The sequence below is a fragment of the Fundulus heteroclitus genome, unplaced genomic scaffold, assembly GCF_011125445.2.
Source record: "Fundulus heteroclitus isolate FHET01 unplaced genomic scaffold, MU-UCD_Fhet_4.1 scaffold_84, whole genome shotgun sequence".
Lineage (NCBI taxonomy): Eukaryota > Metazoa > Chordata > Actinopteri > Cyprinodontiformes > Fundulidae > Fundulus > Fundulus heteroclitus.
Window position 1 is genome coordinate 269,299 of NW_023397296.1, and position 19,151 is coordinate 288,449.

The following is a 19,151-nucleotide window of genomic DNA, read 5'->3' on the forward strand; positions in this document are numbered from 1 at the left end:
GAAAACAGGATGTAGAAGTGATAAGAAAATGGTGCCATGGTGGACAGATGAATGTAAAAAAGCAATAAAGATAAGAAATAAAGCATTTAAGGTATTAAAAGGGAATCCTATTTATAAAAATGTAATTGATTATAAAAGAAAGCAAGCAATGGTAAGAAGAACTATTAAGAACGCAAAAAGAGATTATTGGAGGAATTTCTGTAGTACAATAGGGAGAGAAACCAAAATGGAAAAAATATGGAAAATAATTAAAAGAATGAATGGCAAAAAGAAAGAGTTTGAATATCCTATATTAAAAATGGATAATATAAATATAGTAAGAGATGAAGATAAAGCTGAAACATTGGCAAGAACATTTAGTAAAGTTCATAGTTCAAATCATATAAGTGAAGAAGGAAGGAGAGGGAGAGAAAATAAAAAACTTAAATATAAAGAGCTATTAGAGAATGTTGAAGAAACAAATAATTTGTTAAATGTTGAGTTCACAAAAGCTGAATTGAATTCTGCACTCAGGAAGACAAAAAATACAGCACCAGGTAAAGATAAGATTTGTTATAGAATGATAACACAACTTAGTGAAAAATCAAAAGATGTAATATTGCAAGTATATAATAAAATTTGGGAGGAAGGAAAATTACCAATGAATTGGAAGGAATCCGTTATAATACCAATAGCAAAACCAGGAAAAGATAATTCAAACCCAGGAAACTACAGACCAATAGCTTTAACATCCAATTTATGTAAAATAATGGAAAGAATGATTAACAATAGGATGGTTTATTATTTAAATAGTAAAGGATATATATCAAAGTATCAAAGTGGGTTTAGAAAAGGGAGGAGCACTAATGATCCAACGTTATGTTTAGAACATGAAATTATAAGAGCACAAGTAAATAAAGAAAGTGTGGTGGCAGTATTTTTTGATATAGAAAAAGCATACGATATGATGTGGGTGGAGGGATTATTGATTAAACTATATATGTTGGATATTAAAGGAAAATTATTTAAATGGATTAAAGACTTTTTAACAAATAGAAAAATACAAGTGAGAATAGGGGAAGCGTATTCAGAAAAATATAAGGTAGAAAATGGAACTCCGCAAGGAAGCATTATAAGTCCTTTACTGTTCTTAATTATGATAAATGATGTGTTTAATGGTATTGGAAAAGAAATAGGATGTTCATTATTTGCAGATGATGGAGCGGTCTGGAAAAGAGGGAAAAATGTAGATCATATGGTAAAGAAAGTACAAAAGGTTATCATTGAAATAGAAAAATGGGCGTTGCAATGGGGATTCAAGTTTTCAGTTGAAAAGACAAAAGTAATGATATTCACAAAAAAAATAAACAAGGAAATAAAATTAAAATTATATAATCAAGAATTAGAACAAGTAAAGTGTATAAAATTTTTAGGAATATGGTTTGATGAAAAACTAAACTTGAATACATATTCAAAAAGTGGTTGATAAGTGTAAGAAAATCTTAAATATTTTAAGATGCTTGGCTGGCAGTGACTGGGGAGCAGATAGAAAATCAATGAAGCAGATTTATAATGGAATGATAAGATCTAACATAGACTTTGGGTGCATAGTTTACGGTTCAGCAGCTAAAACACATCTGAATAAATTAGACATAATTCAACATCAGGCAATAAGAATATGTACTGGAGCATTTAAAACCACACCAACAGCTGCAATAGAAGTAGAAATGGGAGAAATGCCATTAGATTTAAGAAGAACAAAACTAGAAATAAATTACTGGTTAAATTTACAAAGCAATAAAATTGATCATCCAACTCGGGAAATTTTAGGTCCATGTTGGGAAAAAGAAAAGAAAGAAATGAGGAGTTTTGGATGGAGTGTTGGAAATAAAATAAAATAATTCAAGATTGATAGTTTAGAAATAAGTCAAACACCAATGTCAATAATACCGCCATGGATTTTACCAGAAGCAAATGTAGACATGTCAATAATAGAAAAGAAACAAGATAAGTCATACACGGTAGATAAATATTCAGTACAGATACATATAAACAAATATTACAAATATATTCAAATTTATACAGATGCGTCAAAGATAAATGGGAAGATAGGAGTAGCTTTTGTGGTGCCAGAATTCGAAGTAAAAATAGGAAAACGGAGCACAGATGGGTTATCAGTATACACAGGAGAAATGTTGGCAATATTGTTAGCCTTGCAATGGGTGGAAGAAATAAAACCATTAAAAACAGTGATATGTTCAGATTCAAGTTCAGCATTATTAAGTTTAAAAAAATTTCAATCAGATAGTAGGATGGATATATTATTAGAAATATTTTATACATTGTATAGAATACAGAATATGGGGCTGGTAGTTGTATTTGTATGGATTCCAGCGCATATAGGGGTAGAAGGAAATGAGAGGGCAGATAATATGGCAAAAAGGGCAATTCATAATAATATTAGTTTTATAGTTAAAACAAGTAAATATGAGGGAAAGAGTATGGTTAAAGAAAAACTGAAAAATGGCAAAAAAGGTGGGATGAAGAAAAAACAGGAAGATGGTTTTATAAAATACAGAAGTTAGTAGGAGAGAAAAGAAATGAAAGAAGAAATAGAAAGGAAGGAAGGGTGATAACAAGATTAAGATTAGGGCATACAGGTCTTAATTATACACTTTTTAAAATACAAAAGCTTAATAATGGAAAATGTGATTATTGTGACAGATATGAAACGATAGAACATGTTATGTTAGAATGCCATAAGTATGAAAGAGAAAGAAGGAGTATGAAAAGAGAGTTTGAATGTATTAAGGAAAAGATTAATTTGATAGATATTTTGAGGAAGAATTCGGGGAGTAAACATATACAAATAATTATTAAATATTTAAAGAAAACTAAATTATTTCAAAGAATATGATTAAAATAGGTGTGTGTGTGAATGGGTGCATGATCTAGGGGGGTGGATTATAAAGATATATATAAAAATGGATGAGAGTATGTAGGTATATATAAATAGGAAATTAATTTAGTTAAATTATATATTAAAGGTAGGAGTAGGAAGATACAAATACTTATAAGTTGATAGTCCATTTCGAACCACACTCCATACCAGTAGGTGGCGGTAATGCTGCTTAAAGTTTGTTGCCAACCGCCAATAAAATCAAGAAGAAGAAGAAGAAGAAGAACTCCGTACATGTTTTACGACAGGGTATGTCTGCGGGGTTTTTCTAGAAGCACTGGACGGTAATGGACATTCTGCTGTAGCCGGTGTGCGAATGGTAAATCGGACTCGGAGCTAAAAGGTTGTAACGTTAGAGAGACGTTTGAAATACACCAGAATGGTAAGTTCCTGCTTTTCACTTTGGCTGAATGAGAAAGAAGCTAAACTGTGCTTATGCTAGCAAGGTGTATATTATCAGGAAGTGTGCACCTGCGCTACGTTTTACCTGGCTGTAGTCAGCTAACAGGCCTTCAGTATGAAGCAGCGCGAAGGGTGAAAACAGCCCGGTCGTGTTAACTCACCTTAGTCAGCATCGCTACCATTAGTACTCAGAGTTTACATGATGGTACTGCTTTCAGCCCGGGATTAAGTGTAACAACCAATAATCAATGGCATCTTGGTTAACATTTATACAGCCTGTAAAAGCTCATGAGTAATGGACAATTCAATTCAATTTTATTTATACAGCGCCAATTCAGAATACATGTCATCTCAAGGCACATTACAAAGTCAAATTCAATGAACTCATACCGATTGGTCAAAAAGTTTCCTGTCTAAGCAAGCCCAGTAGATTGCATCAAGTCTTGACAAGCAGCATTTACTCTTCCTGAAAGAGTGTAGAGCCACAGGGACAGTCGTCTGCATTGTTGATGGCTTTGCAGCAACCCCTCATACTGAGCATGCATGAAGCGACAGTGGAGAGGAAAACTCCCCTTTAACAGGGAGGAAAACCTCCAGCAGAACCAGAACCAGGCTCAATGTGAACGTTCATCTGCCTCAAACCACTGTGGGTTAGAGAAGACAGAGCAGAGACACAGAAAGCCCAGAAGCTCACATTGATCCAGGAGTACTTACTATGTTAGATGGTATAATAGTGAATGATCTGCCTCCCTGGATGATGTCACAGCTAACAGAACACCAGACCAGGTGTACCTTCTATAAAAAATAACTGAGAACTAAAAGTTGAAATAACAACAATGCAAATTGGAGAACAGTAAGTTTCTCTCTCAGAGTGAGAAAAATAGACCCTGATGTCCTCCAGCAGCCTAAGCCTATAGCAGCATAACTACAGAGATGGCTCAGGGTAACATAAGCCACTAGAAGCTTTGTCAAAAAGGAAAGTTTAAAGCCTAGTCTTAAAAGTAGACGGAGTTTGTTCCATAGGAGAGGAGCCTGATAACTAAAACAGCTGCCTCTCATTCTAGTTTTAGAGACTCTAGGAACCACCAGTAGACCTGGAGTCTGAGAACGAAGTGCTCTGTTAGGAACATTTAGGGTAATCAGAGCTGTGATATATGGAGGTTGATTATTAAGGGCTTTATATGTGAGGAGAATTTTAAATTCTATTCTCGATTTAACATCTGTCAATGCACACAGGGAGGGACTGTGATGCCGTGTGTCCTTGCGACCACCTGCTTGGAGCAGCTCAGTGTATCAAACTCGGTGTCACATATGAAACAGTTCAATGTGAAGACTTCTTGCCACCGAGCAGTTAATAGTTTGACACCGCAGTAAAGGTCTTAAGAATTTAGCTCTGCACGTGCCTGTCAGCGTAGACTCATGTCCGTTGTAATGCTGGCTCACACATTTAAGTTCACAGTGAAAAACAATTTGTTGATTATATGAATCAATTTTTAGGAATAATATGATGACCGATTCCTAATTGGAAAAGCATTTTTTTTAACACAGCCCTAATTCTTTCCCTTGATGGTTGTTGTCATCACTGGGCCTTGTGGTTCGTGTAGTTTTTCATTTTGGGGCTGTAACATTTACCCCGTATACACTACCCTTTTTTTATCCGAGCCGAGACCAGTCCGAGCTCGGTAACCGAGATAACTCTCGAGTGTAAACGGTAAGCAGACTGAACTGAACCGAGCTAGACATAACCGGACCGCGCGAAATTGCAGCCCAGTTCCTGGTGTGGTCTCTGCCTGTTTTTTTTTGTTGTTTTTTTTCTGGTTATCTGATGACGAAGAGCGCATGAGCAGACCGCGTCATGCCCTTACAGTCAGCTGACTGTCCGGTTTTTCCGGCGTGTCTGGCTGCACGTCCCGATTCACACTCCATTCAGACAAATTTCAGACATTCATAAAAATACTAGCTTCCTTACCGTGCCACACGGTTTCCAGAGATGATTCTGCTTAGCAGTGTGATGAACCTCAGCGTCTGTCGTTGTTTTCTGCGTCTGTAAATCCTTATTAGATGTTCGTTTGTCTTATCCACGTCCCAAAAGTCGACTCTGTCCACCCATAACTTCCTGAATGTTCCGGGCGCCGCCTTTTGATTTGCTTTGTCCCGCCCTCAATCCCAGAGAACAGTAGTACCGCAGATCGTCACTAGGAGGCGAGGAGCAACCAAGGAACCGGGATAGCGTGATGTGTAAACGGTCGTCAGAACGAGGCTCGGCTTGGTTAACTGATCCAAGTTCGGACTGGTCTCGGCTAGGATCAGTTTAACAAGGGTAGTGTAAATGGGGCTATAGAGTCTGCACGCTTGGGGAGCTCTATGTTTGTTCTACAGAAGCCAGCAAAATAGTGCCCTCTAGGGTCACGCAATCTGGTGCGTCATGGAAAACTGTGTAACACTGTCACAACAACTGGATGCTGGCAGAGCGGATACAGTCAATTCCGACTAATTTTTAACTGACTAGACAGCTAGACACGGAAGTGGAGATGTTTTACTTTTTTAAAAAGGGAAAGAGGAGTGTCAACACTTTATTGTTCAGTTAGAGGGTTAAAACAGAAAAAAACACAACCGTTCTCTCGTGATTGTTTCAACTTATCGAGACTGGCTAATATAAGGAGAATCATGTTTGTTTAATCTCCATTCACAACATTTGGGTGGTTGACGTATAAGCTGGAAAATACAATTTTTTATTTTTTTTATTTTATAATTATCCTTGAAAATGACGTTTTTGTGTTGTCACAACTCTTAACTTTCCAAACATGAATGTGTTCTTTTTGATGTGTTCAAATATTTATTTTTTTCATCAATTTCAGTGTTTCCCATACATAGATCTACTTGGGCGGCCCGTCCAAGTAAATTGAGACCAACCCAGAAAGATCGTCAAATGGAAATACGAGTGTTGGCAAAGAGCTGATGACTTTTTTGAACAAGCAACTACAGCCAATTAAAGGCTTCCTCCCTCATACTTGCAGACAGGAGTCCAGGCACGCAAAGATTTTCGACCGCGGTCTCCCAGAAATCGGCTGAGTGGGAAGAAGTCTTTCCTTATTCAACTGTTTTGTATGTGATTTAGAGTGGATATGCTGAGCTGCTTGAAGCATGCGAGAATGCGCAAGCATTGCAGCTTCTCGGTGCCGTGCATTGACCTGTGCGGCTAGGTGTCTGCTGGAGAAGAAATGGCTCTAGGTGCCGAATAGCTGAACAAACATACTATGTCCCCGCTTCGAACAGTGGCTCTGTGACCCCTCCTACCAAAAAAATCAATAAAATACCAAACATCTAAAAATGTGTTGCCAATCAGGCTGATTATGAATGTATTGGGCTGGAAAAATAGCTGGGTTGGTTGTTAAAATTTAGGCTGCTTTTCACAACATTTAGTGATTTAAAAAATATATACTTTTTCTTTTCGGCATAACAGAGTTATGCCGAAAAGAAATGTAAAAACGACAAACAAAAATGTAAAAAGGACAGACAGAAATGTAAAATGGACAGGTAGAAACGTAAAAAGGACAGGCAGAAATAAATAGCATCAGAGAAATAAATAGGGCAAAAAAATACAAAGAAAGAATAAAACAGACAAAAATATTATAACACGCACATGAATAAATACTTTAAAAAGTAATTAATAAAGTAGCTACTTAAAAGAGATATATACATTTATGTCTCACTGTATAATTTCATTTCTACCTACATTTATTTGTTTATTGTATTTTTGGTGGCTATTAATTGTATGCATATTTATTGAGCATTTATTTATTTCTGTATTTATTTTTAAATATGGTAGACTTGGTCCTCCATAGCTGTGACAATGTGCTTGGGAAAGTGATCTTGTGTGTGCAGATTATTTGATTGATTGCACATTTTGTGGGGAGCTTTGTGCTGAGATTTGGGCTGTTTTTTTTATTTTTAGTTGGGCGGGTTTTACGTTGTGTTTGGGCTGGAAACGGTCCGATCTGGCAACGCAGTGTGGTGCTGTATCCATTCAATTAACTCAAGTCAAGAATAAGTAACAGATGCTTTGATTACTGCAAGCACAGATGTCAGGCTAAACTCTGACTGACGTAAACATTCATACTAGGAGAGGTAACTACATCAGCTAAGGAGCACAACAATGCAGTGTTCTCTTCTGCTTTAAAGAAACCCAAGTTTTCTTTAATTTGGCTGACTGTTTTGGTTCTGTTCCTTGTGCCCGCCCAGCATGAATGTTTACTGCAGTGTGGATGTTTCTAACAGACATTAATGCCGCTGCTTCCTGCTCGGTCTTCTTTGCTCAGTTGTCACTTCTTGTAGTGACAACTGAGCAAACTCCATTCATTTCAGAGAATCAGGAAACAGGATAAGCGAAGAAAGGAGATCTGAAAGCTAATCTATACAGACTAACACTTCCGAGCCTGACTCTGGCCAAAGTAAGATCCCTCGGCAACAAAGTTGACCAGATGCGGTTAAGAATCGCTGTATGAAGGATGGAAAGCTGTGTAGTGATTTTTCACAGAATTGTGGTTAGACTGCAACGTCCCAGACAAAGCTGTAGAATTGGAGGAGTGTACGCTATTCAGTGCCGATCGAATTGTGGATGCTAATAAAAGCAAAGGAGGGGGACTGGCAATTTACATCCACAACTCCTGGTGCACTTTGGCAAAAGTAGGAAGCTTCTGCTCACCTGACCTGGAATACCTTGCAGTTAAGTGCAGACCATTTAAACTGGCTGATCATCGCGGTGTACGTGCAGCCTAGAGCTAACACTAAACTAGCTCTTGAAGAACTTTTCTGCTTTGTCACTGGCCAAATGAACAGTAATCTAGAAGCGGGTATGATAATTGCAGGGGACTGTAACCATGTTAATCTAAAGGCTGTGCTCCCTAAGTTCCATAAATTCATGAAGTTCCCGACCAGAGACAATAATACACTAGGTCAAGCTTACTGTAAAATCCCAGGTGCATACAAAGCTGCTGCAGCCCCACAATTTGGCTCATGAGATCACATCTCTGTGGACCTGATTCCTGCCTAGAAGCCACTTATTTGCAGTAGCAAAACCAGCGATTAAAAACTATTCAGGTTTGGACAGAAGAGGCCTGCTTAGCTCGACAGGACTGTTTTGGAAACACTGACTGGGATGTTTTTAAAGAGGGCGCTGACTTAATGTATCTCAATGTATCTGCTTCTGTGCTTTTTTGTCTCTTATTGTGTCTCTGCTCTGTCTTCTCTAACCCCCAGTCGGTCGAGGCAGATGACCGTTCATACTGAGCCCGGTTCTGCTGGAGGTTTTTCCTTCCCGTTAAAGGGGAGTTTTCCTTTGCACTGTCGCTTCATGCTTGCTCAGTATCAGGGATTGCTGCAAAGCCATCAACAATGCAGACGACTGTCCCTGTAGCTCTACGCTCCTTCAGGAGTGAATGCTGTTTGTCAAGACTTGATGCAATCTACTGGATTTCCTTAGATAGGAAACTATTTTTGACCAATAAGTATAATCTGGTTGAATTTGACTTTGGAAAGTGCTTTAAGATGACATGTTTCATGAATTACATATAAATAAAATTTAATTGAACTGAACTTAGAAAGCTACATATCATCTGTGTTTCCTATATCCACTTTTGGACTGATGCTTGCCTACCCACAAAGACAGTGTGTCCTAACCAGAAACCATGGATGGACAGCCTGGTGTAGCCCCTGCTGAAGGCCCAGGATGCAGTGTTAAGATCTCGAGACAGTGGCTTACAGCAAGGCTAGAAGCAAACTTTACAAAGGCATCCAGAAGGCCAAGCAAAGGTACAAGCAGCGCATCCAGGACCACTTCAGCAGCAACAATCCACACGACATGTGGCATCAGAAACATCATGTACTATAAGCGCAGCGACCAGCGGCTAAACAATGACATGGCTCTGCGTAATACCTTAAACACTTTAAACAGCTTCTTCGCACGGTTTGAATCTGCAAGCTGCAGGGAGCCTCAACATCTTTCTGGACATCTTCAACCTCTCCTAGCAGCTCTCCACGGTCCCTGCCTGTCTTAAAATCATCCGTTATGGTGCCTGCCCCCACATAACCAGTCCCCACATAACCAATCATCACCTGCCTCAATGATTATTGTCGCATTACTCTTACCCCAGTCATCATGAACTGCTTTCAGAGGATCCTCCTAAAGTACGTCAAGGAAGCCATCTGCTGGTCTTGATAGCCTGCAGTTTGACTACAGGTAGAATTGCTCCACGGACACATAAGATAAGATAGGCTTTATTGATCTCACATTGGAGAAATTCACTTGCCATATCGGCTCATAAGAGAAGGTGCAAAGGTAGGAAAGGTGCATCAGTAATATACAGTGAATCTTCATATATACAGTGAATCTTCATATTGTCATGATTTGGGGGTTAGGTTTGTTATGTTCGTGTTTGACAATTACCAGACCTCTTGTCTTGCTCAGATTCTTTTATTCAAGTCTCCTTTCATGAATCTTCTCACACAGGTTTCTCACAGGTGTGTCATCAAGACTCTCTCCGCTTCTGTTGTCCTATTCTTTACATTTATGCATTCACATAAACTCATGATCGCCATCTAGTGGACCTAAACATAATTCATTCAATCATTACATCCTCCTTTCTTTAAAGTAAGAATGTTACAAAAATAATCATGTCAAAGAATAACAACAGACATTGTATGAAACCTATAGAGCATAATACCACACAATTATAATGAAGCTTACTTCACTTTCACCTATCCTAATTAACACTCATTTAAAACATGAATTACAATATGCAGACATTTTAACTTTTTTTTTTTTTTTTTTTTTTACAAGTTGAGTCTATCAGGTTTTTTCACCACTCTGGTAGATCTTCTTTGCACAGGTGGATTGTCCCTAATATTGTCCATGTCGCAATGTTCTTCAGTTGTAGAAACAATCTGAGAGTCCTTAGAATCTTCACTGGACTCCTCAACAAGATCTAATGGCGTTTTCAACAAACTGCGACGATTTCGTCTCAGAACTTGTCCATCTTCAGTTTTCACTTCAAATGAACGTGGAGCTACTTCCTGCAGAATAGTTGCTTTAGTATTCCATCCCTTATCATCCTGAATCCTTACTGGGTCCTTGTATGACAGTGGGGGTAGAATCTTAGCTGATCTGTCATAATATGACTTTTGTTTTGCTTTCTGCTTTCGTAACTTGTACTCCAACTTTGACGATTTCTTTGCACCGTGTTCTTTACTTTCATAACTTGGTAGAGTTGTACGAATCTTCCGATTCATCAAAAGTTCAGCAGGTGAAAATCCACATTGCAATGGTGATGATCTGTAGCTTAATAAAGCTAAATACGGGTCAGAGTTACTATCTGCAGCTTTCTTCAGAAGTTGCTTAAGAATATGAACTCCTTTCTCCGCTTTTCCATTCGATTGAGCATAATGAGGACTTGATGTTACATGCTTAAAATCATACTGTTCCACAAACTTTTGCCATTCTCTACTACTAAAACATGGTCCATTGTCACTCACCACAATATGTGGAATCCCATGCCTTGCAAAGATTGATTTAGAATGAGTTATGACACAATTTGATGACATGTTAGCCAACAGAGCCATCTCCGGATAATTTGAATAGTAATCAATGATCACTAAATAATCTTTACCTTTAAAATGAAACAAATCCATTCCCACTTTCAGCCATGGTGATGTTGGAATGTTAGTTGTTATCATAGGTTCCTTGCACTGTTTGTTTCTAAATGTCTGACATGTGTCACATTTACTTATTAACAACTCAATATCCTTGTTCAATCCAGGCCAGAAAACTGATTCCCTAGCTCTTCTTTTACATTTTTCAATGCCTAGGTGACCCTCATGAATCCGCTGTAGAATGTCTTGTCTTAACTCTTGTGGAATCACAATTCTGTTGTTTTTCAGTAACAGTCCATTCACCACGCTTAGGTCAGCTTTAACTTTGAAGAACTGGGAACATGAGCCTATTGGCCATCCTTCATCCATATTCTGCATGACCAACTGTAACTCTGTATCCTTAGCTGTTGCTTCAATTATTTGCTGTAACTTGCCATCTGACACAGGCAACACAGTGGACACCAAATTCACATGGCACTGAATATCCTCTTCAGTTGAACTCACACTTTTGTCCGTAGGGGCTCTAGACAGTAGCCTCGTGAGACCATCCTGATCTCGCGAGGTTTCAAGGTTTCACTCGCAGATCAGTCTGGATACCCTCCGTTGAAGAAAATTTGGAGCCGTTCACCAAACGAACGTCCAATCAGCGTTGGCTTTGAGGCGGGTTGAGGTGTGACGCAACGGGAAGCGCGTCAGTTCAGTCTAAAGAACATGGCGGCTTCAGCCGATGAAACTAGCGTTAGCGCGGCTATCGAGCAAGTTTTATCGGAATTACAGAGTATTTCTTTGCTGAGCTAACGAGCCTTTACTTGCAGCAGCAAGAGTAGCTTGGCTTGTGGTTGTGTTTTCGTCGTCGCTCGTAACAGAGCGACGACGAATCTGATTGGTTTATTTGGCCCGTCTATCACCAACATAGGCCAATCAGCTGACCAGTATTTTCGCCCCTTCCCAAAATTACTTCAACGGAAGGTTTCCAGATGGATATGCGGAGCAAATCCATCTGGCGGAGTCAGGTAATCTAGACAGAGCATCTGCAAGAATCAGATGCTTCCCTGGAGTGTAAATCAGTGTAAATTCATACCTCAGCATCTTCATCATAAGCCTCTGAATCCTCGGTGACATCTCGTTCAGATGTTTTTTTATGATGGAAACCAAGGGTCGGTGATCAGTTTCAACTAAAAAAGATGGCAGACCATACACATAGTTATGAAACCGTTCAAGTCCATAAGCCAGCCCCAAACATTCTTTTTCTATTTGAGCATATCTGCATTCAGCTTTCGTCATGGCTCTGGACGCATAAGCCACTGGCTTCCAATGTTCATTCTCAGCCTGAAGAAGAACTGCTCCAAGCCCATCTTTTGAGGCATCTGTAGACAGTTTTATTTTTTTAGTTGGATCGTAGAAGGTGAGCACTGGTTCCGTAGTCAGATATTTTTTTAGTTCCTTCCACTCTTGTTCATGAACTTCTGTCCACTGGAACTTACAATCGTTGCACAGGAGTCTGCGAATGTTTGTCATTTTTGCACTCAAATTGGGAATGAATTTTCCTATAAAATTAATCATCCCCATAATGCGCAGGACACCCGTTTTGTCGACAGGCGGTGGCATCTTCAAGATGGCTTGTATTTTATCTTTATCTGGTTGAACACCTTGGGCAGATAGTTTGTCTCCGAGAAACATAATTTCTTCGACGCAAAACTCACATTTATTTTTATTGAGCTTCAATCCATTTTTCCGTATGCGCTCCATGACGCGTCTCAATCTGTCATTGTGTTCTTGAGCTGTTGATCCCCAGATAATGATGTCATCAATGTAGACTCTCACTCCTTCCAAGCCTTCTATGATCCACTCCATTGCTTTATGGAATATCTCTGGTGCCGATTTTATCCCAAAAGGAAGTCTTAGAAAACAGTATCTTCCAAAAGGTGTGTTAAAGGTACAATACTTGGTACTGCTTTCATCCAGCTTTACTTGCCAGAACCCTTGTGATGCATCTAACTTGGTGAAATAACTTGCTCCAGCCATCTCACTGATTATTTCCTCTCGAGTGGGTATTTGATAATGTTCTCTCCTGATGTTCTCATTTAAATCTTTTGGATCCATGCATACTCTTAATTCTCCATTCTTCTTCTTTGTAACCACTATGGAATTAACCCAATCTGTGGGCTCTTCCACCTTCTGAATGACTCCCAACTTGGCCATTCTGTCCAATTCATTTTTCAACCCCTCTCGCAGTGGTGCTGGTATGCGACGAGCAGCATGCACAACAGGCAGAGCGCCCTCTCTCAGCTGAATCTTGTATGTGCAGGGTACAGCTCCTAGTCCTTTAAAGACATCCTCATAATCCTGAAGCATTGCATCCACAGGGTTATTAGATTCATTCAATTCAGTATTTATGTGATAAACTCTTTTCACCAGTCCAAGTTCTTCACAGGATTTATCACCTAAAAGTGACTCACGATCTTCCTTTACAACTGAGAAGAACACACAATGTTTTGTTCCTTTAACTGTCACATTCAGCTGACATGTTCCAATGCACTCAATTGATTGTCCATTATAGTCTCTTAGACCCGACTTTACTTCTTTTAGATGAGGTTTTACTTGCATTTCTTTTATATCGGACATACTTATGAGATTCGCCTTCGCACCTGTGTCCAATCTGAACTTAACCATGGTTCCATTTATCAACAAAGGCATTATCCATTTATCATCTCTGTCAACACGCTGCACTTTTTCTGACTCATTTTCACAGCTCACAACACCAATAAAGAATGTATCACTTAGGTCAGTATCATCTACTAAGTTTACACGATTCCTCTTCTTGTCTTCTTTCCTCTTCATAAAGCATTGCTTTGCAAAATGATTCTTTCGACGGCAATTTAAACACTGCTTACCGTAAGCAGGACATTGTCTCACTTTATGCCGTGATCCACAGCGCTTACAGTTGATAATGGCTTCTTCTTGCAGCTGCCTTGTCTGTGCATGTCGTTTCCTCTGGCAGGACACCACTCCTACTGCTGCTGCTCCATCACTGAACTGTGAAGTAGTTCCTGTTGAAAGTTCAAAAAATGTCCTTACTTGCTGCAGAGACAGTTCACTTGTCCGACACATCTTTACCGCTGTTTCCAGGTTCAGCTCAACTTCTCTCAGCAGTCTCTCTCTGAGCTTCACATCACGTACTCCAAAGACGATCTGATCTCTGATCATCGAGTCCTTCAGCAGACCAAAATTGCACGACTGAGCTTTCACTTTTAGGTCTGTCAGAAAGTTATCGAAGGGTTCATGCTGAGTCTGCATTCGGGAACGAAACACATATCTCTCATAACATTCATTCTTCTTAGGAGAACAGTGATCATCAAATTTACTTAGCACAACATCCAACTTTTCTTTGTCTTCTGGTTCATCAAACACAAATGTGTTGTAGACTTCCAAAGCCTGCGCTCCCGCTATGGTCAGCAACATTGCTACCTTTCTTGGCTCCGGCTTTGTCTCCAACCCCATTGCGGCGACATACAGTTGAAAGCGTTGTTTGAAAGCACGCCAATGCTCATCCACATTTCCTGTCAGCTTCAAGCTCTCCGGTGGTTTCAGCTCCATGGTCGGCCTTTCAGTTCACTCCTGACACCATGTTATGTTCGTGTTTGACAATTACCAGACCTCTTGTCTTGCTCAGATTCTTTTATTCAAGTCTCCTTTCATGGATCTTCTCACACAGGTTTCTCACAGGTGTGTCATCAAGACTCTCTCCGCTTCTGTTGTCCTATTCTTTACATTTATGCATTCACATAAACTCATGATCGCCATCTAGTGGACCTAAACATAATTCATTCAATCATTACAAGGTTGAGGACCAACGGCGCAGAAGAAGCGGCGAGGAAGCATTGGTAAGCACGGTAGAGATTTAATCCAGAAACTCAACAGGTAGTTAAAAAAACAACAAGAGAGCTCTGACAGACTTGGGGTGATAACGACTAAGGATCCAGCAAAGACCGAACAGAAACCCGGAACTTGAATACACAGAAGATAATTGAACTAAACAGGGCACAGGTGTGGAGCAATCAAAGGTAACATAACAGCTGGAAGGCAACTTAAGAAGCGACGTGAGAAACAATCAATGAATGTAAACACAATAACAGAACAAATGCACGATCACAAGGATAAAACTCAAACATAAATAATCACAAATGCCTAGGGATCGTGACACATATATACAGTGGATCAAAGAAAAAGAGAAAAATAAGAATAAAAATACAAAAAGAAACAGGAATGGGCATATGATGTCTTATTTACATTCATGGTGATATACACTACCATTCAAGTTTGGGGTCACATTGAAATGTCCTTATTTTTTGAAGAAAAAGCACTGTACTTTTCAATGAAGATAACTTTAAACTAGTCTTAACTTTAAAGAAGTACACTCTATACATTGCTAATGTGGTAAATGACTATTCTAGTTGCAAATGTTTGGTTTTTGGTGCAATATCTACATAGGTGTATAGAGGCCCATTTCCAGCAACTATCACTCCAGTGTTCTAATGGTACAATGTGTTTGCTCATTGGCTCAGAAGGCTAATTGATGATTAGAAAACCCTTGTGCAATCATGTTCACACATCTGAAAACAGTTTAGCTCGTTACAGAAGCGACAAAACTGACCTTCCTTTGAGGAGATTGAGTTTCTGGAGCATCACATTTGTGGGGTCAATTAAACGCTCAAAATGGCCAGAAAAAGAGACATTTCATCTAAAACTCGACAGTCTATTCTTGTTCTTAGAAATGAAGGCTATTCCATGCGAGAATTTGCTAAGAAATTGAAGATAATGGAGTGGCCACCGCAGTCACCAGATCTGAACCCCATTGAGCTGTTGTGGGAGCAGCTTGACCGTATGGTACGCAAGAAGTGCCCATCCAACCTATTCAACTTGTGGGAGCTGCTTCTGGAAGAGTGGGGTGCAATTTCTCCAGATTACCTCAACAAAGTAACAGCTAGAATGCCAAAGGTCTGCAATGCTGTAATTGCTGCAAATGGAGGATTCTTGAACGAACGCAAAGTTTGATGTAAAAATAAATCTCATTTCAAATACAAATTTCTAACCTTGTCAATGTCTTGACTCTATTTTCTATTAATTTCACAACTTATAGTGGTGAATAAGTGTGACCTTTCATGGAAAACACACACACACACACACATATATATATATATATATATATATATATATATATATATATATATATATATATATATATATATATATATATATATATATATATATAAAAAAAATGTTGTAGATGTAGCTGAGGACCTCACAGAGCTCATCTGCACAGGTCCTCAGCAGCCTGGGGAGGATGCCGTCTGGTCCTGAGACTTTCCTCTGTTTAAGCCTCGTCAGCTGACCTCTCACCTGCATTGGTGTGACTGTGAGGGGGGGGGGGGGCAGGACCGAAGGTGTGGATGGGTTGGTGACGGTGGCAGTGGGGGGGAGGGTAGATCTGTGGAGGGCTGGGGTTTGGAGATGTGTGGAGAGTTGAGGACAGGGAGGGGGTCAGTATGAGGGGAGTCAAAACGGATGAGAAACCTGTTCAACTCATCTGCAAACTTGGTGTCACCGTCTGCAGCCCTGCTGGTCCTCTGCCCAAAGCCTGAGATGTTCTTCAGACCTCTCCACACATATCTTACGTTGTTCTGCGCCAGCTGCTCCTCCATCTTCATCCCATAATCCTTATTTGCCGCCCTTATCCTCCACTGGAGCTCCCGCTGAGCTCTACGCTGCTCCTCTCTCTCCCCTGAGTAGAAAGCCCTCTTCTTCTGGTTCAGGAGGACTTTGAGCTCTGGGGTCACCCGGGGGGGGGGGGGGGTTGTTTGGAAAGCATCGTAGCCGTCATGTTGGCACAATGCTCTCCACACAGAAGTTCATGTAGCCAGTAATGCATTCAGTCAGGCTGTTGATGTCATCACCGTGAGAGAATATGTTCTTATCCATATTCCTTTTACGATTAAACGGCCCCCCTATGTATCCCACTCCTTACTTTAATCACCAATACTCATAAGTTGTTGAACCTGTTTTAGGTTTAGCATAATTTCTTAAGCTGCTCTATGCTTTCATCACGTAACTTAACATTTTTGTGCAAAATGAATGTCTTAGCGGTGCCCCCTATTTCTTCTCATGCATGACGTATTTTATGAAGCTTATTGTATCTTAAAGGTGCCTCTTTGAATCTTATTCAAACCCCTTGTGGGGTTAATAAAATTCCAAAACGTATCTATGTGTATTTTAGATGATTTACATAAAAACTTTGTTAGAAAAGTAAAAGAAAATCCTTCTTATCTTTGCAAACTCTACCAGCTTTGTTTCCAGACCAGTACCACTTGTCCGAATGCGTTTGACCCTCTTATCGCTCGCTAATAACAGCTCTGACTTAAAACAATTAACATCCTAGGGGTTTAATAATAATCTTGATTGCTTTTAATCTGAAAGTTTTCTCCTAAGCGCATCCGCCAATGTGTTTGTTTCTAATGTGTGGTTCGTTTTTTAATTGTGTACAGGAAAATCTGATGTGAAATGCAGAAGGGGTGTCTGCCAACTCATCTTTGTTTCATGTTGCGGTCCATTGAAGGTTATCCGATGCCTCTGTCTTTGCCCCTGCAATTAGTTGTCCATTTTCAGTCCTCATGTCTCAGTTCAGCACCACAACATCGTACCAGGACGAGCATTGTCCATGAATCTTCTTTCTCCAATCGTTGTGTCTGAAACCACAAGGAATTCTGCCAGCATTTTTCCAATATGGATTTTGTCCAAAATCAAATTGTCTAATACAAGAATTGTCCATCTTCATCCGTAGTGTAGTTTACATAAGTTGAAAAGAAAAATTAAAACAAAAATTACAGTAAAACTTTCTCAAAACAAAATCAACCACATCGTTCCCTCTGAAACTAACTATTCTAAAAAAGTTCTTCACCTTTACCCCAGATCTTGATCCCTTACAAAATTTATCCAAGCAAAATATTTTTACAGATAGTTCAACCTCTTTGTATAAGTTCAATAATCAAAAATATATTTATCTTAACCTTGTAGCATCACATTCCCCATTAAACCTTTATGCAGCTTCTGTAAAAATTACAGATTTTTTTGTCCAAAATTTGATTTAAAACTGGATTAGGCAGGAGTCAAGTATATCACCTTTTTCTCTCCGTCCCCTGGACCACTGTGGCACCGCTTGGTACTCACTTGCATCTGAGAATGTCTAAGAAAAAAGAGACTAAAATCTCTCCATTAGCACATTCCAATTATATATTAGACCAGGTTTCTTTGCAAGAAAAAAGGCAGAAAACAGGATAGAAATGTTAATGTGAGTCAGTGGAGAGGGGAAAAGTGGGAAGGGGTACAAGAAAAATTTCTAAAGCCACCTTTCTCCTCCAGAAGGTCTCCATATTACCTGGTGTCTAAGTTTGTTAAAGCTTAGCATAATTTAGTGACCTTTGTCAATCCCTGCATGTCCATTTTAGATCATGACTTCTTACCATACGACCTGAATGAGCTCACTTTCCAGAGTCTTCTGTTGGAACAAAGGTGGCTTTAGCAGCCTCATCTGCCATCATCTGAAAGACGTAACTCAGAGAAAAACAATTCTGTTAGTGTATTAGGTGACAAAAGAAAACCTGGTCTTTTTAGTGTCTTGGTTCTTAACGTGATGTCTAAGTTCTTGGTTGGTCCAGGGGATGTAGGAATCTCTTGTTCCTTTTTTCAGCGTTTTGTATTAAAACTTCTCCTTTTCTTAAATTATCTGCTGTGCAACCTTGAATGTTGTCACTTTTTTGTCACTGGTGATGCAAAAATTAAAGCAAAGGAATCATTTAACAAAGAAATAATCAAAATGCACAAAACAATAAAAACCCGAAAGTAAAAAGTCTCCAAAGGAGTGCAATCTGTGTGTTCCAATATCTTATAGCATTCTTTTGATTTCTTTCTAGCTCTTTTGATCATGCAAACTTAGTTATTAATGCTTTTCAATCTTGGTCATGGGTGAAACTTTAAAGCAACCATTTTCTCTTTCAGGCTTTTGAGCTTCTAGTGTTTTTCTATACATGATAAGAGTTTTCCCCATAATTCAGCACATTGAGAAAGCTACCCAAAACAACCCAAGATTAGAATTAGAATTTAACCCTTC

At 39.3% G+C, this 19,151-nt stretch overlaps 2 protein-coding genes across 3 annotated transcripts in view; one reads left to right on the forward strand and one right to left on the reverse strand.

The window, feature by feature from the left end:
• Positions 1-3,139: 3,139 nt before the first annotated feature.
• ap1s1 (adaptor related protein complex 1 subunit sigma 1) overlaps positions 3,140-19,151 on the forward strand; it is a 74,211-nt gene continuing 58,199 nt past the window's right edge. The window contains exon 1 of one of the 2 annotated variants that reach the window (XM_036134506.1): positions 3,140-3,320. In XM_036134506.1, coding sequence (XP_035990399.1) covers positions 3,318-3,320 — 3 coding nt within the window. In that variant the 5' untranslated portion in view covers positions 3,140-3,317. The remainder of the gene's footprint in view (positions 3,321-19,151) is intronic. The other variant, XM_036134505.1, reaches the window with a different exon arrangement.
• On the reverse strand, positions 10,152-11,481 carry LOC118562239 (uncharacterized protein K02A2.6-like). Its single transcript, XM_036134500.1, has 2 exons — positions 10,757-11,481; positions 10,152-10,711 (listed from the first exon to the last, which is right to left on the reverse strand). Exons 1-2 carry the CDS (start codon positions 11,363-11,365, stop codon positions 10,172-10,174), a joined length of 1,149 nt encoding a protein of 382 aa, XP_035990393.1. The 5' UTR covers positions 11,366-11,481; the 3' UTR covers positions 10,152-10,171.

Excerpts from the sequence above, each read along its gene's own strand:
- LOC118562239 (XM_036134500.1), bottom strand. The coding sequence starts at position 11,365 with ATGCAGAATATGGATGAAGGATGGCCAATAGGCTCATGTTCCCAGTTC. Across the intron at positions 10,712-10,756 it reads CTCAATCGAATGGAAAAGCG|GATAGTAACTCTGACCCGTA; the intron begins GAGAAAGGAGTT and ends AAGAAAGCTGCA.